A 27995-nucleotide genomic window follows, 5' to 3' on the forward strand; every position below is an offset into this window, starting at 1 on the left:
AGTTTTTGCCGGTTCTTCTCGGTAGAATCTACATTCCGAACCGTTGGTTTACTGAATATAGTTTGTTAAATGACGATTCAAAAGTGCATGTATTTTGTACTACTTGAATAAATTCTATTTTGATTTTGATTTTGAATGTCTAACTGAGACCAATATACATAAAACTTATACCAGGAGAAGGATTTGGTACATAAAATATGATTAAAATTACGCCTTGTTATATAACTGCAGTAAAAATAAATAAAATACTTTTAATAAGTTTATTGTCACACAAATAAAAAACAAAGCATTAGCAGCCCGTAAATGTCCCACTGCTGGGATAAAGGCCTCCTCTACCTTTGAGGAGAAGGTTTGGAGCATATTCCACCACGCTGCTCCAATGCGGGTTGGCGGAATACACATGTGGCAGAATTTAATAAAAAACAAAACGATTGGTAAACAACGATACATTGGTATGTCTTGTAATAAGAAATGATGTCGTGCTGACCGATTTAGGCCGCGGCATACAATCTCAAGGGAGACCAGCCAATTACGCAGGAGATAGTATAGTTCACAGCTGTACTCTCTATTGCCTCGCTCTTATAATCCGATGGGACTGAATATCCGATGCGATCGATGGACTAATGATTTTACGTGCTCTCCGAGGCATGAGAGTGTACACACTTCCAACATCCAGACTCCGGACTGTTACTGGAAATTATTCCATAGAAAACCCAATAACTTTTATCTGCCTGGCTTGGGATTTGAACCCAGGTTTAGACTATCGGTAGTCTAATGGCTAGACATATGGGCGGTCATAATAAGTTATACCGACATATTAAAAATAAAATATTTCAATTGGTACAACTATTCATAATGAGTTCAGTTACATGCACACTTACAAAAGATCTATGTATATACAAAGATAATTCTGCTTAATCGTGGAAAATTGGTTCTTAGCTAAATTGACGGGATCGACATTATAACGGTAACGTACCTTGTTAGTGCTACGAACAAATCAGTTAATACGGGATAGGTTTACTACTAACGTCCGTGTAGTTTAAGAAATGTTAACTGATGAGATTTAGATAAAAGAGATGACTTTAGTGGTATTGTTTAAGATATGTTATCTAAGTAGGGAAGGTTTAAGATATACGGCAGGAGGTAAGATGATTATTGAGGCTGTGCTTAGGACTATTATTGTTTTAACCAGCTGTTCGATTTCGCTCGACTATAATAATTCTCCCCAGTTTTTAGGGTTTACCCAAAGGGTAAAACAATTATTAAGACTCCCCTGTGCGAAACGTCCGTCTGTCCGTCCGTCACCAGGCTGGATCTCATGAATCGTGATAGTTAGACAGTTGAATTTTTTACAGGTGTATGGTTGACGCTGTAACAACAAATACTAACGGAATAAAATAATTATTTAAGTGGGGCTCCCTTACAATAGATCTGATGTTTTTTTCCGTTTTTATACATCGCGAGTCCGACTCGCACTTGGCTAGTCTGCTCCTATTGATCGTAGCCTGATTATATGGCCTATAGCCTCATTAATCTAACACTTTTTTTTTTACATATTACAAACAAACTCGTATTTTTTTTAAATATTATTATAGACGTATGACATAGGTTTATCTTGCCTCATTAATAAATTTAAATCAAGTCAAGGCATATTACTCAATACTAGGTAATATTAATGATAAAAAATCGTCGACTTAGTGTTTGTTGATATCCAGCAAGGATTATTTGATTGACATAAACTCGGTAATTTGAAATAATGTAAAAGAATAACTCTTAAATTTCTTGCCGGTAACAACAATACTGAGTACTGCTGTTTGGCGGTAGAATATCTGATGAGTGGGTGGTACCTACCCAGATGGGCTTGCACAAAGCCCTACCCCAAGTAAAGGATCACAATAATGTTGAATATTACTCTTTAGCGGTAGGATATTTAACGAGTGTGTAGTTCCTACGTACACGAAGCCAAGATCAAGAATTAAATTGTAGGAAACTTATCTAACGTAGCTATATAGTTTATGCTAGTGGAACCGGCCAGCCCCGGTGACGCTGTAAAGGCCAATAAGGCCAACAGAACTACTACATACCCAAACACGATGTAAGCTGAATTATGTAGTACATATTTCATATCTAAATATTCAGAGGTTTTTGCGTGTTGTGCGTTTAAAAAACATCGATCATTTTATAGATATACGTTACGATGATACCGTAAGTGTATAATAAATTTGGATTCATTGTAAACTGTCCGAAAATTGTGAGTTGGCAGCGTGAGGAACTGTCGTTTGTTAACGTCGTTTATACTTTGTTAATGATTCTTGTGACATTTTAGGTTTAAAGAAGTTTATTTCCAAAAAGAACAAAGTTCGCTTACAAAGGAAATTTTAAAATTACAACTACAATTAATATATTACAAATAACAACAGTAGTGATATTAAACAAGATCAGTGAAATCCTCTAATATATGGGTTCTTAATCGTTTTTTAAATATATTTAGAGATTTCGAATTTGCAACACTTAGAGGCAAAGAGTTATACATTTTGAAGGATCAAAGTCTCGAAGCCAGGCCAGTCTTAAACATAACAAGCATTCGGAAGAAGTGTTCTACTGATTTCCCCTTCTCCCCTAAAATTATTTATAATTTTACTGGGGTGCCTTACTAATTGTCCAAGAATTTATACCGTGCATGGTTTTTGCGACCCTAAATTAAGTTAACCCTGAACGTACTTTATTTACTGTTAAGTTTGTCATAAACCCACTAAAAATGTCACTATACCTCGTACAAGATAGCTTGATCTTTTTGACAGATGAATTTTTTTTCTGTACGACGTAACTTTGCAATGACGAACATATTATTTTTTTAATTTATGATTTTAAAAGTTGTAAAAATGTTAAAAAAGTACGAATAATTTTAAGACTTTTTATTGCTTCAAAGTAAAATTTAAATAGAAACACTGAAAATAATGGACGCTTGTACAAATGTTACATCGGTCGGAGGGACGCGAATAACAGACAGTAACTGCTACAAATATCGATAAAAAAATCATTATTAAAGATCATTGTTAAGTTATTGTTACGAACGGGGGTCGTTTTGGTTGGGGTTTTTTTTTGGCTAGTGGTTGGGGTCTCTTAACTCTTTTTGAAAAATAATGTAAAAAAAAAATTTGAATTCTAATTTGAATTACGCATTCCATCGTTCCATCGACTGTTATATATGATATATTTTCAAAAAGATCAAGCTAACTTGAACGGGGTAAAAATATGGTAAATATTTGAACAGCGCCATCTATCGGATACCGGATAACAAACGCACTCAAACAATAGCGAGGGATTTAATTAATTAACGTTGCTGAATCCAATGTAACGTGACAGCACCGACAGACCGTCACTGTCAAACGCATGCGTGATATAGTTAAGTCAGAAAGAGACAAAACAATGATTAGTGTCGCACTGTCGTGACCGGATATGAGGTTTAAAACGAATTTGTTGATGTCAATGAAGACTTGATAGAACAATGCATAGTAATGGATTCGAGTTTTGTGTGCCCAGCTGTGGGATTCAGTAATAAAAAATACACCAGTACACAGAATATTTATTTATTATTTGTTTTATTTTATAAATATTGTAGTCCTGAAGTTAAATATCCAATTCACAAAAATCTCCTATTCTCATTCCATGCGCGACATTTTGCGCGGGAAATCGTCTTGAATTATTTTTTAAGGCCAAACGAATGACGTTCTGAAATCGATTACACTATTATGAAATCGGACACAATAACAAATAATAAAAATATGAGTTTATTAAATATATAATTATAATATAAATGTAACTACATAAATAAGTATTTCTAACAGTCAGAATTTACTTCGCGTCTCCCTTGTGAAATGTTGACTTACGGTGACACGCCATTTTGATACGTGTATCGTATAAATGCTATGATAATTATAGTTAATCTCATATATTTCTCGTTATTATGTTTCACGGTCGTGTTCTGCGGTGAGTTTCGAGTTAACAGAATATCTATTAAAGTCAAAATTTAACTATACTTAATTATTACTTGTGGGTCTGTGGTGATGATTTTTCAGGAATTTCGAAACCTATGACAGGTTTTTTTTTTTTTGTATTTAATTTCCTTGCAAACTGCAAGTCACACATATACATTTTGCGCCAAAATTATAAAACATTATTTGAATGATTTTTTTAATGTCAAATGGTATTCATTAGTTTCGGTAGAATTGGAGTTTGTCGCTAACAATTTACTTAAAATTTGTTTACGTTTTTTTATATTATTTTTTTATACCGGCCAGTTAATTTCGCCTCTCTAAAATTATGTCTTTGTTAAATTGTATCAATTTAGTAAATTGCTATCAAGAATCCTCTTTAATTTTCTGCACGTCTGCGGCTGAAGCTATAGTAAAAATCGGCTTTAGCTATTAATAAGATACCAAATGTGTGGATATGACAGATGAACACTCAAATTAATAAAATTACGCGCGCTTATTCGACTTCCTGTTACGTTCCTTTTCAAGAAATCCATTCCACAGATTGCACTGAAAGCGAGAAGCATATCACACATAAAAAAAAGAAAACCGATTAAAAACCCAAAAGATAAGGGCACTGAATTATTATTATACCTTTAGATACAAATATATATATTCTACCGCCTAATGCATTACCACCTTGTGGTGTAATACATTAAGAAAAAAAAAAATCGCTCGATCGCCTGTCACAGTGACTTGGGCTTACTTTTTGGCTCGAAGTTTGCATGCTTCGGACATAGTATATCTGAGTCGTAGAAAAATTGTCGTTTTTGTCGGATTTTGTTTTTAATTATTATTATTGATTTAAAATAATTAATGTATTGTTTTTAAGAACTCATTCTCACTTCTGGTTGGTAAGACTATACATATAGTTTATGTATATATTGGAGTATGTGTACTCTTTTTTATCAGATTTAAATTGAATAATTCAGCTTAGTTACCAAGATCGGTGACGCATTCGTGATGTGAGGAATGGTTAATATTTCTTATAGCGTCATTGTCTATGGGCGGTGGTGACCATTCATATCATATTAAAAGTACCGACTTGATTTTCGTGTTATTTCTTCTCAGTGGTAGGGCTTTGTGCAAGCCCGTCTGGGTAGGTACCACCCACTTATCAGTTATTCTACCGCCAAATAACAGTACTCTGTATTGTTGTGTTCCGGTTAGAAGGGTGAGTGAGCCAGCGTAATCACAGGCACAAGGGACATAACATCTTAGTTCCCAAAGTTGGTGGCGCATAGGTGATGTAAGGAATGGTTAATATTTCTTACAGCCCCTTTGTCTATAGGCGGTGGTGACCACTTACCATCAGGTGGCTCATATGCTCGTCCGCCAACCAATGCCATAAAAAAAACGCTAGTATCTACATTCCGAACCGGTTGTATATTAAAATATATACAAATACTATAAAAGCGAAAGTAACTCTGTCTGTTTGCTACACTTTCACATCCAAACCACTGAACCGAGTTTGATGTAGTTTTGAACCCTTAGAACACGAGCAAAACCGCGGTCGACGATTAGTTCGATATACTTTAAATGATATTTCATATCTGTCTTGTGAGAGATTAATTGAATGAGAATTGTTTCCTAGAGAGGTTGTCCTAATTGCCGTGTCTGTCAGTAGTCGGTGGGCATTCGTTAAATTCGGCCAGTTCACGTTGAGGTATTCGACATTGATGGCCGTTCGTGATTCGTCCGGTATTTCGTATTTACATTCGATAATTGTCGTGATCGTTACCGTTTCGACGATCGTTGCACAGATTATTCGTTCGTGTTATGTATTTTACGTAGCTTTCGTATTCATTCGAATGTTGCGTTCAACTAACATGACTGTATTTTTAGATGTTGAAAAAACTCTCTTTTTTAATGTACCGCCAATACGAAATGTAGAAGTCGTTTCTAACATTTTGAATATAGAATTAGTAATAAAATTAAAATTAAACAAAGTAATTAATTATTCAGACAGGAGACATGACATACATATATAATTGTATTCGACTAACATGACTGAATTTTTAGATTTTGATTTTGAAAAAGAGTGAAGAGTTGAATCTACGTTTCGAAACGGTGGTAGCTTGGCTTAATATAGTTTGTTAAATGACGATTCAAAAGTGCTTGTAAAAGGATACTTGAATAGAGTATATTTTGATAATGTTGTCTTAGATTTTCGCGATTATTACACATTGAAATAAAACTAGTTTTTAACGGATTTAATCGCGTATATTAATTATTTTAACATCCCGACGTTTCGAGCACTTTGTCTGCCCGTGACCACGAACACTGCAAAGTGCTCGAAACGTCGGGATGTTAAAATAATTAATATACGCGATTAAATCCGTTAAAAACTAGTTTTGTTTCAAGTATATTTTGATTTGATTTGATTGAAGTTTTGGTGGTCGTGAGTTCCGTGTTGATGTTGATTCTATTCGACATTAATAACGGATGTCGTGGGATCGGTAGGAATGAAGGTCGTTTCGCTATGTGTTTTCTTTATGATATCGGTAGGCGGACGAGCGAATAGGTCACCTGATGGTAAGTGGTCACCACCGGCCGTAGACAATGGCGCTGTAAGAAATATTAACCATTCCTTACATCACCAATGCACCACCAACCTCGGGAACCGAGATGTTACGTCCCTTGTGCCTGTAGTTACACTGGCTCACTCACTGATTACTGCTGTTTGGCGGTAGAATATCTGATGAGTGGGTGGTACCTACCCAGACGGGCTTGTATAAAGCCCTGATACCAAGTAAATGACAGACACGATATAATAAATAGTTAATTAAAATAATAACAAATATATATACTTAAAGAATATTATATGAAACCGTATATAATAAAATACGTGTATGATAAAATACTTGGAGGGCTTTGTGCAAGCCCGTCTGGGTAGGTACCACCCACTCATCAGATATTCTACCGCCAAACAGCAGTACTCAGTTTTGTTGCGTTACGGTTTGAAGGGTGAGTGAGCTAGTGTAACTACAGGCACAAGGGACATAACATCTTAGCTACCAAGGTTGGTGGCGTATTATTTCCTACAGCGTCAATGTCTATGGGCGGTAGTGACCACTTACCATCAGGTCATTTGCCCGTCCGCCTACCTATTACATAAAAAAAACGTGTGCGTCTCGGGACGCCCGACAGATGAGACACCTTAAAAAAAAAAGTCTGTTCCAAATACGGCGCTGTGGGTTAGAGTGAGTGGGGTGGAGCCGGCCTACCGCTACCGTATTCGTAAGAGAAAGGGAAGCCAGACAGAAAGGCGCCGTAACGCGTTACGTAACGAAGCGGTTTACCCGCCCGTGAGAAGTTATCACTTCAAAAAGAGAAATAGAGAAATAAAGTCAAGAGAGAAGAGAAACAGAGAATGTTGTCTGGATAAGGGCTAACGTATTTATTCCTTACGTGACGATTTCTGCCTTTTAACTACTGTAAGCCGCGTACAAGAACTACTTTCCAAAAATATACTTAATTCAAATATGCTTGTGCAAATACTTTATAAACGTCGTTTTACAGAATTGTATTACGAAAAGGTACCGTTTTGTAATGTAGATTTACAGAGAACCGTCGAAAAACTCTTATCCAACATTAGAAATACAAAGTTACGTCAGTTAAATAAATCAAATCAAATTCCTTTATTCAATATAGAGACATTACACTTATTGATAGTCAAATTTAACATTACCACCGGTTCCCAAAAGAAAATACCCTGACCCGAGAAGAACTGGCGAAAGAAACTATTTTTTTTTTAATATTAATACATATGGCGTATTATTGCATCTATATAAAACCCAAAGGTTGATAAAAAACAAGAATCTTCGTATTAATACGCAAGGACACACTCTAAGTACCATTACATACGTTTTAATTATAACAAGTTACCGAATATTTAAAACATAATAAAATTTTATCGTCGCCATTTAATATCTGACCTCAAATAAAAAAAAAATTAGGATTAATAAAAAAAAATCTTACGCGTACTAAGTATTTCTTTGAGTATTTAAAATGTATAATTATTTTAAAATATATATAAAAAAAAATAATTATTATATCTAAAAGGAATGTTCTCAAGGCTTTTATGAAATTTTATAACTTATATTTTAATGGCGTGAGCCGATTATTGTCCCAGTGATTATGGGACGATAGCTGCACATAAAAGATCGACTATGGTCTCATTCTGCAGAGCTCCAGATGTGCAGAGAATTAAAGAGGATTCGTAATTAAAATTAATAATTTGTTATATTTGAACAAATAATTACTTTTAGAGAGCGGAAAAAGTGCTACGGCTGCTTAACACGACAAGCCACTAGTGTTTGTTAAAAGTATTAAATGTTATATTCATATTATAGATTGTAATAAGTTCATTGTCCAAAGGATCTTTACTATAATTAAAGATAAATGTAGTTTCATATATTTTACCCGAGCGAAGCCGGGTTTTTATGAAGTTATAGAGACAGACTCTGTAATTAAAATAGCGTAAAAGATTAACCAGTGAGTTACTTCGATTCTTCTCGATGTAATCTACTTTCGGAACCGGTGGTAGTTTACATTTTTTTTTTAGTTTGAATAATTCTATGTAAATCTCGCACGGGTAGATTAAGTGTTTAAATGTTCCGTTTATATAATATATTATATACTAATATACAAAGAAAAATGAGGAACGAGGTAGCCCTGTAGTCAGTACACGTAACTGAATTATCATATGCATAATTTGTGTTTAGAATTCATCTCCGCGTGTGTTTAATTTCAGTGATATTTTGGCACATGTGTTTAACAACCCGCCTTGGAGTAGCGTGGTGAATTATGCTCTTCTCAAACAAAGAGGATTAGTCCAGTAGTGGGACATTTAAAGGCTATTACTATGAGGAAAATTGTTGATTTTTAGGATTCCGTACCCATAAGGTAAAACGGGATCCTATTACTTCGCTGTCCGTCCGTCTGTCACCAGGCTGTATCTCATGAACCGTGATAGTTAGACAGTTGAATTTTTCATAGATTATCTATTTCTGTTACCTTTATAACAACAGATACTAAAAACAGAGTAAAATAAATAGTTGAGGGGTAACTGACATATTTTTTTTACGTATTTTATGGATAATGCTACGGAACCCTTCGTGCGCGAGTCCGACTCGCATTTGGCCGGTATTTTAATTAATTCTCGCGCTCACGAGAGAACACCCTGATTTTTTTTTATAACAATTTCTTAATAATGTTATGTTAGAGAACAAACAGATATTAATTTCTATGAAAAATAAAATGTCGGAAGTAACACCCCCTATATGATACGTCTGGGCTGTACAGTTTAATACTAATTACACTTAAATAGTAATTAGTTCTAAATGAACACGTCGGATTGCAGCTAATTGAAAAATAAATAATATACAGCAGTAATTAAATATTACAAACATTTCACGTGCATAGCCGGCCGGCTACTTTCGTTTGTGTTTCGTTCGTAGGCTATTTTCACACTGGCAAGTTTTAGACTTGGTTTAGTAGGATTTTCTTTAATAAAATACAAGTATCTATATTATGAATTCGGAAGTAACTCTGTCTGTGTGTTGTTCTGTAATGGTCAAACTGCTGAACGGATTTTTATTAAATGTGTCATGAAGTAAGTTTAAGCTTCAGAGGACATAGGTTGATATTTATACCTAAATCCTGACGATCAACTCCCTACAACGCGAAATAAGCCGCGAGCGACAATTCGTTTATTATAATTTAAACACAATAACTATTTAAAATAACTCCTAAAGGCCTCAAATCCAAATTTCCCCTACTGAGAGATTCCCCACTTAATAGAAAATCTTCCCCGAGCAACAGACAGACAGATTTTCTTTCGCTTTTAAATTATTAGTATAGATTGTTAATCGTCATTGAAGATACTCTATGGCTGATACACCTGACGAGCAATCCCTGAAATGTGGGAGCGTGTGCGGAGCCGCGAGCGTGAACTAGTATTATATATATTCGTATGAGTGTTGTATATTTATTTTGAAGAATTTACATATAAAACATGGACTCTTGTCAACCATCTCACCGTAACTGAAAATACAAGTATTTTACTCAAAGTTAGTCACGTTACGTGATAAGATCGCCATTTGTATTGTTTTTATAAAAAACTCAGGTAGGTGGACGGATAAAGGGACCACCTGATGGTTAGTGGTCACCACTGCTAACACTACACTACATCGCCAATGCGTCACCAACCTTAGGAACTGAGATGTTAAGGCTCTTGTGCCTATAGTTACATTGGCTCACTCACCCTTCAAACGGGAATATAATAATACTTAACATTGGTGTTTGTACTTACTTAATTCTGCCACATGTGTATTCCGCCAATCCGCATTGGAGCAGCGTGGTGGAATATGCTCCAAAACCTTCTCTTTAAAGGGAGAGGAGGCCTTTATCCTAGCAGTGGGACATTTACGGGCTGCTAATGCTAATTGGTGTTTGGCGGTTGATTATATGATGAACGGGTGGTACCTACTCAGATTTCCATAAAGCCCTACCACCACATTGTACATAAATATTGATGCCTTAAGAATTCTTAATCATTTACTTCAATACTTCCTTCGAGTCATCCTTCACCTGGATTCTAATTCGCAACCATCAGCAACGATTCGCACGGTCCGACCAACGTGCCATTTCGGCTTCGTGATTTCACAGAAAAAATTCTAAATAGGAAATGTATTCAGCACTTAACGAACGGAATTCTTTCCTCGATATATACGTAAAAACTTACGTCGTGTGTTCGTAATTATGTCTTGTAGTGTAGGTTTTAGGCGATTGTTATGTGTTTGTTTATATCAGTGATGGGTTATCGTTTTAAAATACATTCTTTATTTTTTTTAGCATTAGCAGCCCGTAAATGTCCCACTGCTGGGATAAAGGCCTCCTCTCCCTTTGAGGAGAAGGCTTGGAGCATATTCCACCACGCTGCTCCAATGCGAATTGGCGGAATACACATGTTGCAGAATTTCGTTGAAATTAGACACATGCAGGTTTCCTCACGATGTTTTCCTTCACCGCCGAGCACGAGATGAAATAAGCACAAATTAAGCACATGAAATTTCAGTGATGCCTGCCTGGGTTTAACCCGAAATCATCGGTTAAGATGCACGCGTTCAAGCCACTGGGCCATCTCGGCTCATTTTAAAATACGTTCAGCCGAATTTCGATTTAAACGCCGTACGCTTCATTTGTTTTTTTAAAATACATGTTCTCGGACGAGCCATAGACAATAGCGTTGTAAGAAATATTGATTGTTCCTTAGGTACATCGCGAATGCGCCACCGATCTTGGTAACTAAGATGTTACGTCCCTTGTGCCTGTAGTTACACTGGCTCGCTCACCCTTCAAACAGTAACGCAACAATACTGAGTACTGCTGTTTGAAGGTAGAATATCTGATGAGTGGGTGGTACCTACCCAGTGTACTATTTTGACTGAAATCATTAAAATAACCTATCTGTAATAAAAAATAAATAAATAAATATATTATATGTACATGGTCATTTGTTTTAAGTATTGACATGTAATTGAATTCATTTGGTATGTGTTGATACAAATGTCGAGTAGTGTGTACACCGGTTTTCATGGGTACGCCACTCCGAGGTCCCGGGTTCGATTGCCGGCCGAGTCGATGTAGAAAAAGTTCATTAGTTTTCTATTTTGTCTTCGGTCTGGGTGTTTGCGGTACCGTCGTTACTTCTGATTTTCCATAACACAAGTGCTTTAGCTACTTACATTGGGATCTTAGTAATGTATGTGGTGTTGTCCAATATTTATTTATTTATAATATCGAATGAAGAAATCGATATGATTTAATCAATTTAAACAAATTGTATTCATTTAATTCCATATATAAATTGTTTATAATTCACCAAGCGTGAAAATATTAAAAAGAAAAGATCGTAGACTCAACTAGTGGCTGGTTTTAAGTCCGCACCTACACAAATGTTGCCAACACGACGTTGATTATATTTTGTGTTGGCAACAGTGAGAAGAAACTCAGTATTTACTCTTTTCATCATAATAATATAGTATCCTGCCTGAAAGTCAACAAGGATTTATTGACTTTATTACATTACATTTCCCACTGCTGGCCTAAGGCCTCCTATCCCTTTGAGAGGAAGGTTTGGAGGCATATTTTACCACGCTGCTCTAATGCTCGTTGTAGGATACACGTGCGGCAGAATTTCGTTGAAATTAGACACATGCACATTTCCTCACGATGTTTTCCTTCACCGAGCGCAAGATGAATTATAAATACAAACTAAGCACATGAAAATTCAGTGGTGCTTGCATAGTTTTGAACCCGCAATCATCGGTTAAGATGCACGCGTTCGAACCACTGGGCCATTTCGGCTCTTTTCACACACACTTGTGCACTATACTACGTCCTGCGTTGGTTAAACTCCCTTGAGATTGCTAGCCGAGCCGACATCGATCAGCACATCATCATCATGTGATGAGTGGTTCCTACCCAAAAAGTTTGCAAAGTCCTACCATCAATACTTTGAAATCCGCAACAGCGCGATTTTTAAGACATTATCTGCCTCGCACATCCACTCTGTGGAACCAGTTTTCGCCGGTGGTTTTTCCGAATCGATACGACTTGGGAACCTTCGAGAAAAGAGCGTACTCATTCCTTAAAGGCCGGCAACGCACCCGCAAGCGCCCCGGTGTTGCAGATGTCCATGGGCGGTGGTAGACACTTTCCATCAGGTGAGCCACCTGCTCGTTTGCCAAATATAACATGACGAAAAAAACTTAAGTGAATTCATAACACAGACAAAGAATAAATTACCTCCTTATATACATAGTATGCTTGTAACTGTTTTATTAAAAATTTACAATTATAATTATCACAGTCTTTCTGTCTGTCTTTAAATGGTAAATGTTCACGCATCAAGTAATATACCTCTATATATGTTTCCATAATATACTGTATTCGTTCAATATATTTAAATTGTATGTTTAAATCGTTAATAAATAAGGCCTGTTACCCAATCGTCGTTGTGTAGGTTGACTGCCTCGTTTGTCGGTGGCTGTGAGGCTGCTGGTCTTCGAATCAAAACCCCAATTTGACTTTCAGTGTTGTGAATTCACTTTAGATTTTTGGATAATATATCCCGCACAGTTGGCTACTGTGCCCAATATCGGGCAGGCGATTATAGATGACTAGTTCTCGCCTGCGAATTTGCTCGGGTTGTAGCCTATTTCCTTCCTTAAAGTTCAAGCTTTCTCTTCACCAAATTTCGTCAATTTCGGTTCAGTTTGGGCTCCCATTTATCCGGCCCTCAAACTTATATTATTTACGGTAACTATGTTACTACTATATGTATAACTATGGTGAGTGAGCCAGTGTAACTACAGGCACAAGGGACATAATATTTTATTTCCCAAGGTTGGTGGCGCATTGGCGATGCAAGGAATGGTTAATATTTCTTACAGTGCAAATGGCTGTGAGTGGTGGTGACCACTTACCATCAGGTGGCCCATTTGCTCGTCCACCTCTAAAAATGTAAGAAAAACAGTAACATTTATTTTTTTGTCTTTTTTACGTAGCGACACGACGAAACGAAGCCAGGAGCCAGCTCATCTATTCTATATGTATATATTATTATAAATGCGAAAGTAACTCTGTCTGTCTGTCTGTTACGCAGTAAAATCTGGGCCACTGAACGGATTTTGATGAAGTAAAGTAAGGAGTAAGGTTAAGCCCTAAGAAAGGACATAGGCTTCATTTGGTAGAATTGGTGATGTAGGTTTATATAGGAAGATTCATAAATTTAGCGCAGGTACAGTCACGGGCTCAGCTAGTCTACACTGATGATATATAAGAACAGTTTGTTTGTTTGTATGTTAGGTGTTATCCTCGGAACTAACTATACAATCCTGAATATGTTTTCACTGTTAGAAAGCTACATTATTCCTGAATACTATAGGATATAGTTATCTAATTCGATTTTGTATGTGAATAAATTTCAAACGTGCGAAGTCGGGATGGATCGCTAGTATGAAAAAGTAAATATAAATACAGTAAACCAATATGGTAATATCGAGTAAAACCACTGCTAACGGCTAGTGTAATATCTAACGACGCATTAAGTAGGTCGGTGTTCATCAGCCACGCCCGTAACGTTACCGTTGGATGTAGTAACGTGCGTAGAGATTATCGATATTGTTTTAATTTTTTTTTTTTGTTGAATTGAATATTTTTGTTTTAAAATATAATCTATAATAATATAAAAGGCTTAGTAAAATAAAATATTAATATATATACGGTCCGTCCCTGCACATAATGGTTAAAATTTAAAGCGGGGTTATAACTTATTTAATAATCATATATACTAATATATTCTCCGAAGCGCGCTGCATTTCTGGTATAAGTTTTACGTATATTGGTCTAGTAAATGTTTTTGTTAGTTATAATGATTTTACAAAGAAAACGTATCTCATTTATTATAATAGATAGTTATTATATCAAAGAAATAACTCAAAGTCAAAGTCAAAAATCTTTATTAAATATAGAAGTGTTTACACTTGCTTATTGATTGTCAAAAATCTACCACCGGTTCGGGATTTAGCACCTCGGACCTGAGAAGAACCGGCGAAAGAAACTCAGCGGGATATATTTTTTTTATTCGCTGTTTCAACCACAAGGAGTACAGGCAGTTAGATTTTATGTCGGTTTGACGCGATAACATTGGTCGAGTTGAATAACCTTTGATCGTCATTATGGAAATTGCGAAAAAATGGCGTTGCGATCACCAACGAAGCTGTTTTAATTCTTATCGCTTCGTTTGCGTCATAAAGGTAAACTGCAGCCCCTTTATCCTTCTTTTTTTACGGGAAAAAGGCATTACGCGTGGAGGGGGGTAGTGTGAAGAACAACTAGTACACCGGAATACCCAATAAAAAACCAGCGGTATCTTATCTGTCTCTTCGGCGCGCGTCACTTGATCGCTTTCGCGTGTTAGCGTAACGAGTAGTCTTGTTTTTATCACAGAAAGCATCAATCATTAATTTTGAGAACATTTTTACAACAATGACATTATCAATGAACTTTATAATCTGATTTTCCTATTTGTCTGCCTGTAACTGTTCTAGAACCGCTTGGCTGATACCTACTCTGCCTAATTCGTGATCTAGCCCTGGCTGTACTCGTAAACCTGGCGACTTAGCCCTGATCCTCTCTGACAATCATTGTAACAGAAACTCCAGTACGAAAGTCAAGTACACTAAGACCATTATATATGCCATAATCCCCATGTAATATGCCATAATATATACCAATATGATAAATGTGAAAGTAACTCCGTCTGTAACTTTGTTGTTAGGCTACTTTTAATTCACCTCTCGGGGGAAAATGGGGAGCAACGGGTTGTGTGCCATAGGTATAGTTTTATAGATTTCGCGCGTGTAAAGTCGCAGGTTCAGCTAGTGATAAATAATTATAATTCTTTACTGTATCTACTGTGACTGATCGTCCCAAGTGACCGATTAAATTTAAAAATAAAAAATATAACTATCGATATTCTCGGACGTTTACATCACTAGTCGTCATCCGTATCAATATGCGCGCCACTTGTAAACGAAGCCAGTGGCACAGTCGCTTATGACGGCCGCTTCCCTCCGCGAGAGGTCGGAGTTCAAACAGCAATAACCTTCAAACTGTTACAACTTGTAATAAACCCAGTTTTATACTAATAAAGTCTTATATTATGGGAGTTTTAAGTATATAACACTAGTCTAACTATACTAGTTTAGTAACGCATAGAAACTTAAGGGATGATTAATATACATACCTAGTCAAATCAAATCAAATCAAAATATACTTTATTCAAGTACGCTTTTACAAGCACTTTTGAATCGTCATTTAACAAACCATAATAAGTGAATCAACCACCGGTTCGGAATATAGATTCTACCGAGAAGAAACTCAGTAGTTACTCGTTTTCAACATCTAAAAATATAGTCATGTTAGTTGAATACAATTGTATATGTATGTTATGTATCCTGGATATTTAATTACTTTTTTAATTTTAATTTAAATACTAATTCTATATTAAAAATGTTAGAAATAACTTCGAACTAGCGGTAGCTTTTACTTTTTATGTAAAATGATGATTCAAAAGTACTCGTAAAAGCCTATTTGAATAAAGCATGTTTTGATTTAGTAGCGTCTATGTGTGTGTCCAAAAAATCTATAGTTTTGTCAATCGGTTGGATAATATAGACAGTATAGCCAGTTAAGGTAGACAGGTACCACCCACTCGTCAGAACAATACTTGTTATAAATTGTTTTGTTCAGGCATGAAGGGTGAGTGAACCAGTGTTTATGTTTTGTTTTTTTTACTTGGTGGTAGGGCTTTGTGCAAGCCCGTCTGGGTAGGTACCACCCACTCATCAGATATTCTACCGCCAAATACAGTACACTGTATTGTTGTGTTCCGGTTAGAAGGGTGAGTGAGCCAGTGTAATCACAGGCACAAGGGACATAACATCTTAGTTCCCAAGATTGGTGGCGCATTGGTGATGTAAGGAATGGTTAATATTTCTTACAGCGCCTTTATCTATGGACGGTGGTGACCACTTACCATCAGGCGACTCAATCGCCCGTCCGCATACCGATCATAATCTCAACACTAGTTATTTTAGATTTGATTTATTCATTACAGACTATCTTGAAACTGCAAACTATCGTACCGCGAAAGTTTCATATCAAAAGGATTAATAGGTTTTATTTGAATCCGGAAAAATCTGTAGCTCTATATAATACTATATCTATATATATTTTTAAATAAGCAGCCTGTAAATTTCCCACTGCTGGGCTAAGGCCTCCTCTCCCTTTGAGGAGAAAGTTTTTCGAGCATATTCCACCACGCTGCTCCAATGCGGGTTGGTGGAATACACATGTGGCAGAATTGCGTTGAAATTAGACACGTGAACGAGACGAATTATAAACACAAATTAATCACATGAAAATTCAATGGTGCCTGCCTGGTTTGAACCCGAAATCATCGGTTAAGATGTACGCGTTCTAACCACTGGGCCATCTCGGCTCTATATTATATATGTTTATATATAATTATTATGTAACAAACCAGCGTTGATGTTATTCAATAGTAAATAGTTGTCGACACTAATTATTTGTGAGTTAGGTGCTATTCAAACCGCTATTAGGGGATTGTATAATGGGGGGGTGGTAGGGTGATAAGAGGAGCGGAAAGCGATCTTAAAATATATCAATAAATCAATGTTATAATATGTCTGACGTATAAATAAATAAATATTGGACAACATGACATACATTACTCTGATCCCAATGTAAGTAGCTGAAGCACTTGTGTTATGGAAAATCAGAAGTTACGACGGTACCACAAATACCCAGACCCAAGACAACATAGAGAACTAATGAACTTTTTCTACATCGACTCGGCCGGGAATTAAACCCGGGACCTCGGAGTGGCGTACCCATGAAAACCGGTGTACACAATACTCGACCACGGAGGTCGTCAGTATAGTGTATGTTGGTTATAATATAACTGTTTTTTAGTTAAAAAAATTATGTGATTGAATTGTTATGATGCGCGCGCAGTGTTTCATGAAAACTACAGGATGAAGTTGCTCGCTAAACCGCCAATCAAGTGTCGAGTCGATCGAAATAGACAACTTCACACCGTATCTAATTTGACAATGTTTATTTTATTAAAAATTCGAATGGTGGATGTTTGAATTTATAAGTGAGGTTTATAGTAGTACAATGATTATTAATATTTTATGAAAGCTTTAAAATTATCAGTGTTTCTCTAAATGTAAGCCTTCCTCTTGAATCAATCTAAATATTAAAAAACCGCATCGAAATCCTTACATAGAGACAGACAGACAGCGGTAGCGACTTTGTTTTATACTATATAGTGATGATATAACTGTCTGTCTGTCTGTTACGATTTAATTGAAAAATAAACGAATCTAATTTGATAAAATTTTATATCAAAGCAAGCTTGAACCCTGATGACGGACTTTTGACCCGGTAGCAGAAGCCGGGCGTGTCCTAACGGTATAAGGACACGCCCGGGCAAGGCGGAAGACCTCGAGGCCTGTACCCGGCTTGACCAACAGGCTAAGCAGGAGGAACTCACACTCGCAAATATCATTAAATATCTATACCTGTAGTGGTATATCACACCGCATTTGTCCGTGTACTTTTGATTGCATTGTTTATTTGAATATGCCGATGGTGTTTCAATTAAATAAATACTTTTTTATACGACACTTGACGACCCTTAAAATGCGCCCGAAGCCTCGTCCCACAACTAGTATATCATGTTTTGTTAATCTGTCGTGATCTCTCTTTATTACACATTGGAAAATGAACACCGTTATGCTCAAGCTTAACCCGCTCCAATTGAATCCGCGTCACTGAAGCCGTAACCTAAAAGCTACCTAAGTTACTAAGCTCGGATTAAGTTATAAATATGTCAGAACATTACACTAACAAGGCTAATAATATAAACGATAATAACACCATTGTACTCCGGGACATTTCGCGTTGCGACATCGACCAAGTGTCGCCATCTACCGTTGAATAGCGGTAACACAGCTATAAATAGCGTTTTAATGAAGGCACCAAACAGCGCTTTTGTATTCAATAAAGCTTTATATATGATAAAAGTACCTGAAGAAATAGAAAGTCACGCTTGTCATGCCACGAAGCGCGGCTTCGTAAAACATTCAAATTTGACATTTTCCTCATTGGGAACCAAGATGTTACGTTCCATGTGCGTGTAGTTGTACTGAACTTTCAAACTGAAACACAACAGTACAAGCATTGCTGTTATGGGAAAGAATATCTGATAAATAGTTCATACCTACCCAGACGAGCTACAGAATGTCCAACTTAAATACGTACATTACGTACGTATTGCTTTAGTAGTTTTTTCAGTCAGGGATTACGAAAAACGTCTCCGAATTTATTAATATGGATAAAACATTGAGTACGTGTTAATTACCATGCAGGATATATAAATCGAATTGATACATAATGGACTTTAACACCAAATTTCCGACTGCATAAAGTCAAAACATCCTTCCTGTGACAAGGTTTTCGTTGGTAATGAGATTCCGCCGGTCAGTTTAATTTGGTTAATAACAAATTAAAATCTCACACGTAAAAATCATTTATACCTGACGCTAATGAGTTGTTGCACAATATCATAATTTATAGGTTTGCGATTGGCTGGTTTACGTCGGGCTTCGTAACACTTGTTAGGGGTTGGTTGTTTTTTGATTCCTATGACGGCACGGACAAATCGGCCGCCTGATGTTAAAGGGGGCTGTAAGACATATTAACCTTAGGAACTGAGATATTATTTTTCTCGCCGTAAAAACGCATTACACGTTTACCCCATATGATGTGCCACTACAAAACCAGCAGTACCCACTCCGTATTTCCGGGGCACGTAGCGGGATCCTTGCGCATACTACCGTGACGTCACGTAGGCCCACCTCTGCGGGCCTCCAATTCCTAGTCCTTCTCAGGGTACAGAGAACCCCTAGCCCCGACGACATTTATGGCGGGAGGAGAAGATGTCCATATCGAAGACGCCTTCTTCCCGATCTTCTTCGGCGAACCGGTCAACAGCACTGTTCTCAAGCTCCCGCTCCGAGGCCTCCTTCTGTGACATGACGATTGGGAACTGAGATGTTATGTCCCTTGTGCTTGTTATACTGGCTCATTAACCCTTCGAACTGGAACACAACAGTCATACTATTTGGCGTTAGAATTCCTGATTAATCGGTGGTACTATCTAGACGAGCCTGCACAAAGCCTTTTCACCAAACGCCATTTTTTTTAGTTATGTATGTATTGTTTAGTAATTTTTCTCTGTTTTGAAATTTATATAGTTAACATATTACGCCATTTTTTTTTTAGATATACTAAAGATCTTGTTTTATGTGTAATGGACAATTTTATCAGCGCTCGTGAATAGAAAAGTCAGTTAGCACTTCGACTTTCGATTTGTTTTACACAATTTAGACCTTAATCTTAATATTACTGAAAAAATATATAGCTTATATTAGTCCTGGATAAATCAGCTTCCCCATAGTACAAGAATCATTAAAATCGGTTCAATAGTTCCAGACTATATCGATTGAAAATAAACATCATTTATGCTATATCCCAAAGGACTAATGCAATTTCTCGGCAGAAAAAGTAACCGATGTCATGCCCCTAAAAACGACGCTCTGTGAAAATTAAGCCAATATTATCCACGGAAACTGTACATTTCATAAATACCAAATATCATTCAGATCCGTTCAGCGGTTCTGGCGCGATTGAGTTGAAATCATACGTCCATTCAAAGTCTCGCAATTATATTTTTTTATTCAGACGAATGTTTGATAGAATCTAAGTATAATAAACGATTAAATACAGCACGCCGTCTTAATAAAATGTATGCAATAATTGCGTGTTGATCTCAAGCATTGCGTGATTATTATGAGAAGCTGGTCACCCTTGGTTTTTGTGGAATTATTCCAAACCTATTGTTATGAAATTGCTTTTATTTAACCGCGCCATTGTGGAGGGTGAATGGTATAATACAAACTGTATTTTATTATATTTTATTTCGGTTGGCTGTTAAATGGTGATCACTTATTGTGACCTTCACCCATAAGCTACTCTTTACACCGTCAGTGCTCCGACCATTGACTAAGCTAGACTATATAAGATTTTAAATTAACATGGTTATTTTTATTACTAACAGTATTTAAAACGGGATATTTACCATGTTATTAATTTTTATTTCTTGGAGCTCGATATTTCGACATTATCTACGAATGTCTTGTTCGCGAGAGTCTCGTGCTCCAACAAATAAAAATAAATAACATGGTAAATATCCCGTTTTAAATACTGTTAAGCTAGACTAGCATGCAGAAATCCTACCATACCTACTAATATTATAAATTCGAAAGTGAGTCTGTCTGTCTGTTGCTGTTTGGAGAAGGACATTGAATAAGAAATCCGTAAACGCGACAATACCGCGGGCGATAACTAGTCCTAAATGATTTAAGTAATAAAAACTTACAGCCCACAAATTTACTACTATTTAAAGGAACGCCTAAATCAAGAGTCGATTATTAGTCTCGAAATATACAATAGGAGATTTTTTATTTCTTTGGTCGATATTTAAGTTCGATTCGAGTTTTATAGGCTTGTTATTCATTTAACAGGATGACTTCAAGGATTAGAACCGACTGGAAAGAAACAATCGTAAAATTGTAAGAGGGGCCCAGCTGTATTCAAAACTTAAGATTACCAATATTAATAGTAATGTTATCAGTACGAACGAGGGTTTACCGTCAGAACTGGCTTGCCTCAATAGGTCTTTGGCTTTTCTCGTGATGTTTTCCTTTACCGGCGAGCGAGCAGCAGTGCTTGCCCAAAAATATTGACGCATAAAATCTATTTCCTGAAATGGTGATTAAAGTCGTGATTGATATTTTATCTGAACGGTCATTGGTCAGTGGCAGTCGATGACGCGATGGGCGACCAATGATCATTAAGATTATGTTAAGGAAATCATAATTAAAAACCTTTTTTTAATATTAATTGATGTGATTGGTGATTCTTTGCATAGTTTGTACGCTTAGATCTTTTAAACTACGTAACGCATTTTGATGCGGTTTTCATCAAAAAATGGTGTGAATCAAAAATCAAAATATACTTTATTCAAGTAGACTTTTACAAGCACTTTTGAATCGTCATTTACAAACTATTTTAAGTGACGCTACCACCGTTTCGGAATGTAGATTCTACCGAGAAGAGCCGGCAAAAACTCAGCAGTTACTCTTTTTCAACAACTAATAATACGGTCATGTTAGTTAAATACAATTATATATGTATGTTATGACTCCTGCCTGGAAGTCAACAAGCATTAACTCCTCGCTTTTTTATCATCAATATAATCTTGTATCGAATAATATGCCTACTTTACAAATGTATTATTTACAAAAGATTTGCATTTATGAAACGGCAAAGTTAAAAATGTCTGCGGAATTTTATTAGAGAAACGGATACGTTCGTGAATTTTAAATTTCCTACCCGGAATATAACAAGAATTATACTTTAAATGTTTGCTCTTCAATCTAAAACTTGTACATAGACCGTTGTGGTATTAATGTGAGGCCGAAACGGCTACGATGAGGTAGTCACGTATGAAAATAACATGTATTTATGTAATACTATTTTCCTTTCTGTTGGCGATTCACTAAGTCACGCCATTCTTTCGTTGAAGTTACTAGCGCCATCTATTTTGTAGTGGTTGCATTCGTTCAGAAATTTTCGCTATTGACACCCTCTGGAATTTGTCTTTAACTCTGAACTTTGAGGGCAAACTTAAAAGGCTGGCAATCCCAATTTTAGAAGACTAGCCAACTACACAGGATATATTGCAGTGTGCGTATAGTGTGTGCGCCAACACAGGTGCACTTTCTAATTATTTATTTATTATAACAGTTAAACCTTCAACTTATCAATAAACACTTAAAATCAACAACTGATAAAGGTAACATTCAACGTGTTACGGCTTTCTTGACGCGACCGGAAAGAGTTCAGGCATAAGACCAAAGGCTTTGTGTGTTTTCCGAGGCACGGGAGACACTTCACTGAAAATGTTTCTTTACCCAATAACTTGTCATCAGCCTGACTTGGCCTGTGATCTAGCCACGAGACGAATGAGGCTATTAATTTTTAACTAATTATTATTTTGAACTTGTTTCAGGTAGTAGTTATCCAACGTCATCGAAACTGATAAAAATCGAAGAACCCACGTCAACTCAACTACCGTTCGAGTGAGTTTTTTATATTTTATGGATTTTTAGTATATGCCAGAAGTGTGATACTTAATTTTAAATGGTCATCTTCTCCAATACACTTTGACAGATTTAAAAATGTATAATTAAACTACCAGTTATCTCAAAATAGATTTGATTTGATTTTGACCGTAATCAATTAGATCTGTATTGTGTTATATTTTCAGCTCCAAACTTGATGAGCCAAGGATCAAGCTCGGTCCAGACCTTCGCAGTGCGAGGAAAATGAAGAATGTCAGTAGGTGAGCGCAATTGTACCGTTTTGAAGTACCTCGTTCGTTGGTCAGTCACTAGCTTTCCTTTATGCTACAAAAAAATAGTTAGACTTGATTCTGATACTAGTTTTGAAATCAAATGCCGGTATCGGCTACTAAAAAAATATTGAGTTTTATGAGAAGGATTTTTTGTCTTGGATATAAGATTTATTAAACTCTGGCCGTCGAGCCTTTGCTTGACCACTAACATCTCATTACTCTGGTTGTATTGGACTGTCGTGCCATCAGATGAGAACCAGGGAACAGAGTCACATTTGTGCACTATCATCATTTAAATTGAACATTATAATTTACATTTTTCGGTTATATTCCTATTTACCTTTTAAGCTTATCACTTGTGTCAGGAGTGGGGACGACAATAGCCCAAGGCTAGGATCGATGCTACGACTTTACATAGCTAGACAGCCCCTAAACCATTGTACTATTTACGCTTCAAAGTTTATATTTAGTTTTTTATTTCTAGGTTAAAACAACCTTCGAACCATCACACTCCGCAAACATCAATCGATCTGTCAAATTTATTCCCGCCGATTCTGCCGTTCGCAATTCCGAATCAATTGAAACCGAACGCACCGGACATGGAAATTAAGAACTTTTTACTGAACACAGCCTTGCAGAACGCTCTGAACGACTCGCTGAGTGAATTGTCTCAGAAGAAATTCACCACGGATAAAATTACAACGGAAAAAAGGGGTACAGATAAGAAAGACAAAGAGTGCGAGGCTCAGAGTCGAAGGAGGTTGCACAAGTGCGATGTGGCCGGATGTCATAAGGTTTATACGAAAAGTTCACATTTGAAAGCTCATAAACGTACACACACAGGTAAGATTATTATTATAATTAATAATAAATAATAATACTCATTCTCCCGCCAAACAGTACTACTTAGAATTGCTGTGTTCCGGTACGAAGGGCGAGTGACATCTAAGTTGCCATGGTTAAGGAATGGTTAATATTTCTTAAAGCGCCAATATCTACGGTCGGTGGTGACCACTTACAAGCAGCTGACCGATTTGCCAGTCAACCTACATCTTAGGATTTAAAAGTAATACTTTAAAAGACAATTTAGTCCACCTACATCACCTACATCTTAGAATTTAAAAGTAATACTTTAAAAGACAATTTATTTTAATATAATATAAATATTTTCCATTTACATAACATTAACAGCCTGTAAATATCCCACTGCTGGGCTAAGGCCTCCTCTCCCTTTGAGGAGAAGGTCTTGGAGCATATTCCACCACGCTGCTCCAATGCATGTTGGTGGAATACACATGTGGCAGAATTTCGTTGAAATTAGACACATTCAGATTTCCTCACGATATTTTCCTTCACCGCCGAGCTCGTGATAGACACAAATTAAGCACATGAAAATTCAGTGGTGCTAGCCTGGGTTTGAACCCGTAATCATCGGTTAAGATGCACGCGTTCACCCCTGAGCTGTCTCGGCTCAAATATATTCCAATTTGTTATATCATTGAGGATTCATTTCGTGATTTTCGTGATACTCGTAAATCAATTTCTTTACGTGTTAAATATTTGACGTATTGATGACTCCGATTATCTAATCAATATTGCTGCGATGACGTTTACAATACGAACCTTGAGACGTCGAATCGTTGAATCGTAAACAATGAACCGCACCACAGATAATTAATCACTCGAGTCCTAATTTATGATAAATATTAAATGTTACAATCTTAACGGGAACGTGAAATTAAAGCTGGTCACGTCAATGGTGTAAATTAAAAGCGGGTCGAACTGCGAAGCGCGGCTAGTTAAACATTGAAATTTGACATTTACCTTAAGTTTGACATGTGTCATTATTTCCTGGATTTTGATCTTTATTAGACATGATTTGAATGTTTGTTGACGTTTGTGTTTAGTCCATTTTGTTATTTTTTGTGTAAATATATTAAATGTAATAAAATTAAGTTGTGAATAGTCCAATTGAGTGATATGTCTTATTATATATAGTTTAGTTTAGTTTCTATTACTAACCCTTAATGTTTGTGTTGTTCTAGGTTACGGATTAACAAGGAAATTACTACTATTATATTTAGCTTTAAAATTTAATTGAGTTTGTTATCTCAACCATACCGATCAATCTCATTCGTGTCTTCTCCATCCTACGTGACATTGGCGAAATAATCTGTGCCCTGTGGCACAACTAAAAGCCATTAAACTAAGAATTGAATTGAATTAGACATGATCGAATGGTTCCAAAATCAACTGGTTCGATTCCTGACTAGGCATAGGAATTATTCAGATATCTATTGGAAGCTATTTGACGTCATTTGAAGTCATTGTTTTCATTTAATAATATTTTGTACTAAAACTACTTAACCTTTTACTGAATTCTTCTAAAAACTCTGCGTTTTTTGGTTTAAGTTTGTATGTATATTGGTTTTGTAATTATCAGGCGTTTCCAATTTCTTTTTCCTAAGTATATATTATTATACAATGTGTCTGTGAAGTTAACGCATTAAATGATACCCCTAATAACATATGTAGTTTTAAGACCAGACATAAAAAAAAACAATCAAATATTATACCATTTCAGCAATTAAGTTCCTAAGGTTGGTGACGCATTCGTGATCTAAGGAATGATTGATATTTCTAGAGTCCATGTCTAAGGGTGACTTATCTTACCACCAGGCGGCTCATTTGCCGTCTGCCATCTGCCTTCCTATTATCAATAATAGTTATTCCAAATTACAGGTGAAAAACCATATAGTTGCGGCTGGGCTGGTTGCGGTTGGAGATTTGCGAGATCGGACGAACTGACAAGACACACGCGCAAGCACACCGGACACAGGCCCTTCTCATGCCCCCTGTGCCGGAGGGCCTTCGCGCGATCCGACCACCTCGGACTACACATGAGACGACATTAGTGTATGTTTTATAAATAATTAAACGCGAACCATTCACGGTAAATTATATTATGCATCAGAATCGTTTCACTAAAGCGTTACACAAACGTTGCACGTTCGATTAATTTTCGTAACAAAAAAGAATCACTTCAAATATGAATAGCGCGCATGAGATTTAAGTGAAATTTCTTTGTATCAATTTCATGTTTCACGCATGCGCGAGCGCTTTCCTTATTTGGTCCAATTGTGTGTGCTGATACTTTTTCTTAAGATAGCTTAAAATACAGTAACGTTCATAAAATGCTTAATACGTATATAGGTACAAAGGGCCTAACCCTAGGGGAGAAGAATTTGTGTTCGGCAAATTTGGGGGCCATTTTTTGAAGCTTAGTAAACGCAATAACAATGATTGAATTACATTTATCTAATGTACATTTTGATAAAATCGTTGAGTTATAAAATAATCTAAAAAATTACAAATAGTTCATAATCGTACTAATTACATGAAAGAGTCAGTGTAATTAGGACGTTAGTGCTCCAATCAAAAGGTTGAAACTCAAACTCAAACTCAAATTCCTTTATTCAATATAGAAGTATTACACTTTCTTATTGATTGTCAAGTTAAACACTACCACCGGTTCGGAAAAAGAAAACACCCTGACCTGAGAAGAACCGGCGAAAGAAACTCAGCGGGACTTTTTTTTTTTTTTACGTCAAATTAATTATATACATAATTATATATGAGTAGAAACAGCCAGGAGGCGATCGTTTCATTCCCATTCAATGTCTGATGCGATGAGATGTTTTTAAACTTAGTCGATAACGTTGACGTTTACTGTGATTTGTATGAAATCAAAACAGCGCCACCTAGTGACAGAAATCGGAATGACAATTTGTGAGTTGACTTTTTATCGAAATTAAGAACTTTGGCGCTCGTGATTGGTTGTTTCCAGTGTTTGCGAGTACGGGCGGCAATTTTGACAGTTTGAAAAGTAAAATTTTACGTAAATCTCGTACTAGACGTACTGATTGTTAAAGTATCGAGAACAATTGTTAGGTACTTTTAAAAATTAAAGCGCTAGTTACATTCTAGATTTTTCTTTGTAGTTAATGATAATTCAGTCGAATACAGGATACCACCTTGTATATAACGTATTTAAATAACAAGGTGTTCATAGAATAGTCTTGTTAATTTTATTTTCTTTACGTCCATATAGATTTAAAAAAATGTTAACGATAGCGCGATCTAAAATACACACAGCGCCACCTATCGATCGAAAGATTAAACTATTCAATTTGACACAGATATAATAAATTAAATGTAGATAAAATATGTAAGTCACAACCAAGGACAACGGATTCAAATTTGGTGCCTGGGTTTTATGACAATGGATTCACATTTGGACTAGTTTTCGCGACTGTTGATATTTGTTTTAAATAATCTTGTGATCCTCAATGAATGAAATCCTGTTACAATTATGACGCATCACGGTGAACCAATCTTTACACGCTTATATAACTCGTTTCAAAAACGAATAAAAATACTTCCTTGTGTTGAAGTTAAAGAGATCATTTATTAACTTATTAAAGGACATGGTTCACTTGTAATAAATACGACTACAGTCGAAGTCACCGAGAAACATTAAAAAAAAACATCTATATTTTCAAAACACAGTTTTCGTTTCAATATTGAAAAAGTCGTAAGACTTGTATTGACAGATCTTTTAATAAAGTATTATAAATTACAGTATTGACGGCTCTAGAAAGAAACAGTAACAGTTTTTTCTGTCCCGCTCAGATAAACGATTTTAATAAACAACATCAGTCACACTACAATTAGCAAAACAATTTCGAATATTTTATTCGAAATAAACATTGTATTATTATTAACCTAACCTAACTCACTTGTAATAAAAAAAACAC

The 27995-nt window shown here is 36.1% G+C and overlaps 1 protein-coding gene across 1 annotated transcript in view; it reads left to right on the top strand.

The window, feature by feature from the left end:
• Nucleotides 1-26620, top strand: part of LOC125075106 (Krueppel-like factor 3) — a 57171-nt gene extending 30551 nt beyond the window's left edge. Inside the window, exons 6-9 of the mRNA XM_047686723.1 lie at nt 22834-22903; nt 23092-23166; nt 23663-24021; nt 25921-26620. Coding sequence (XP_047542679.1) covers nt 22834-22903; nt 23092-23166; nt 23663-24021; nt 25921-26093 — 677 coding nt within the window. The 3' untranslated portion in view covers nt 26094-26620. The remainder of the gene's footprint in view (nt 1-22833; nt 22904-23091; nt 23167-23662; nt 24022-25920) is intronic.
• The last annotated feature ends 1375 nt before the right edge of the window (nt 26621-27995 follow it).

The sequence above is a fragment of the Vanessa atalanta genome, chromosome 29, assembly GCF_905147765.1.
Source record: "Vanessa atalanta chromosome 29, ilVanAtal1.2, whole genome shotgun sequence".
Classification (NCBI taxonomy): Eukaryota; Metazoa; Arthropoda; class Insecta; order Lepidoptera; family Nymphalidae; genus Vanessa; species Vanessa atalanta.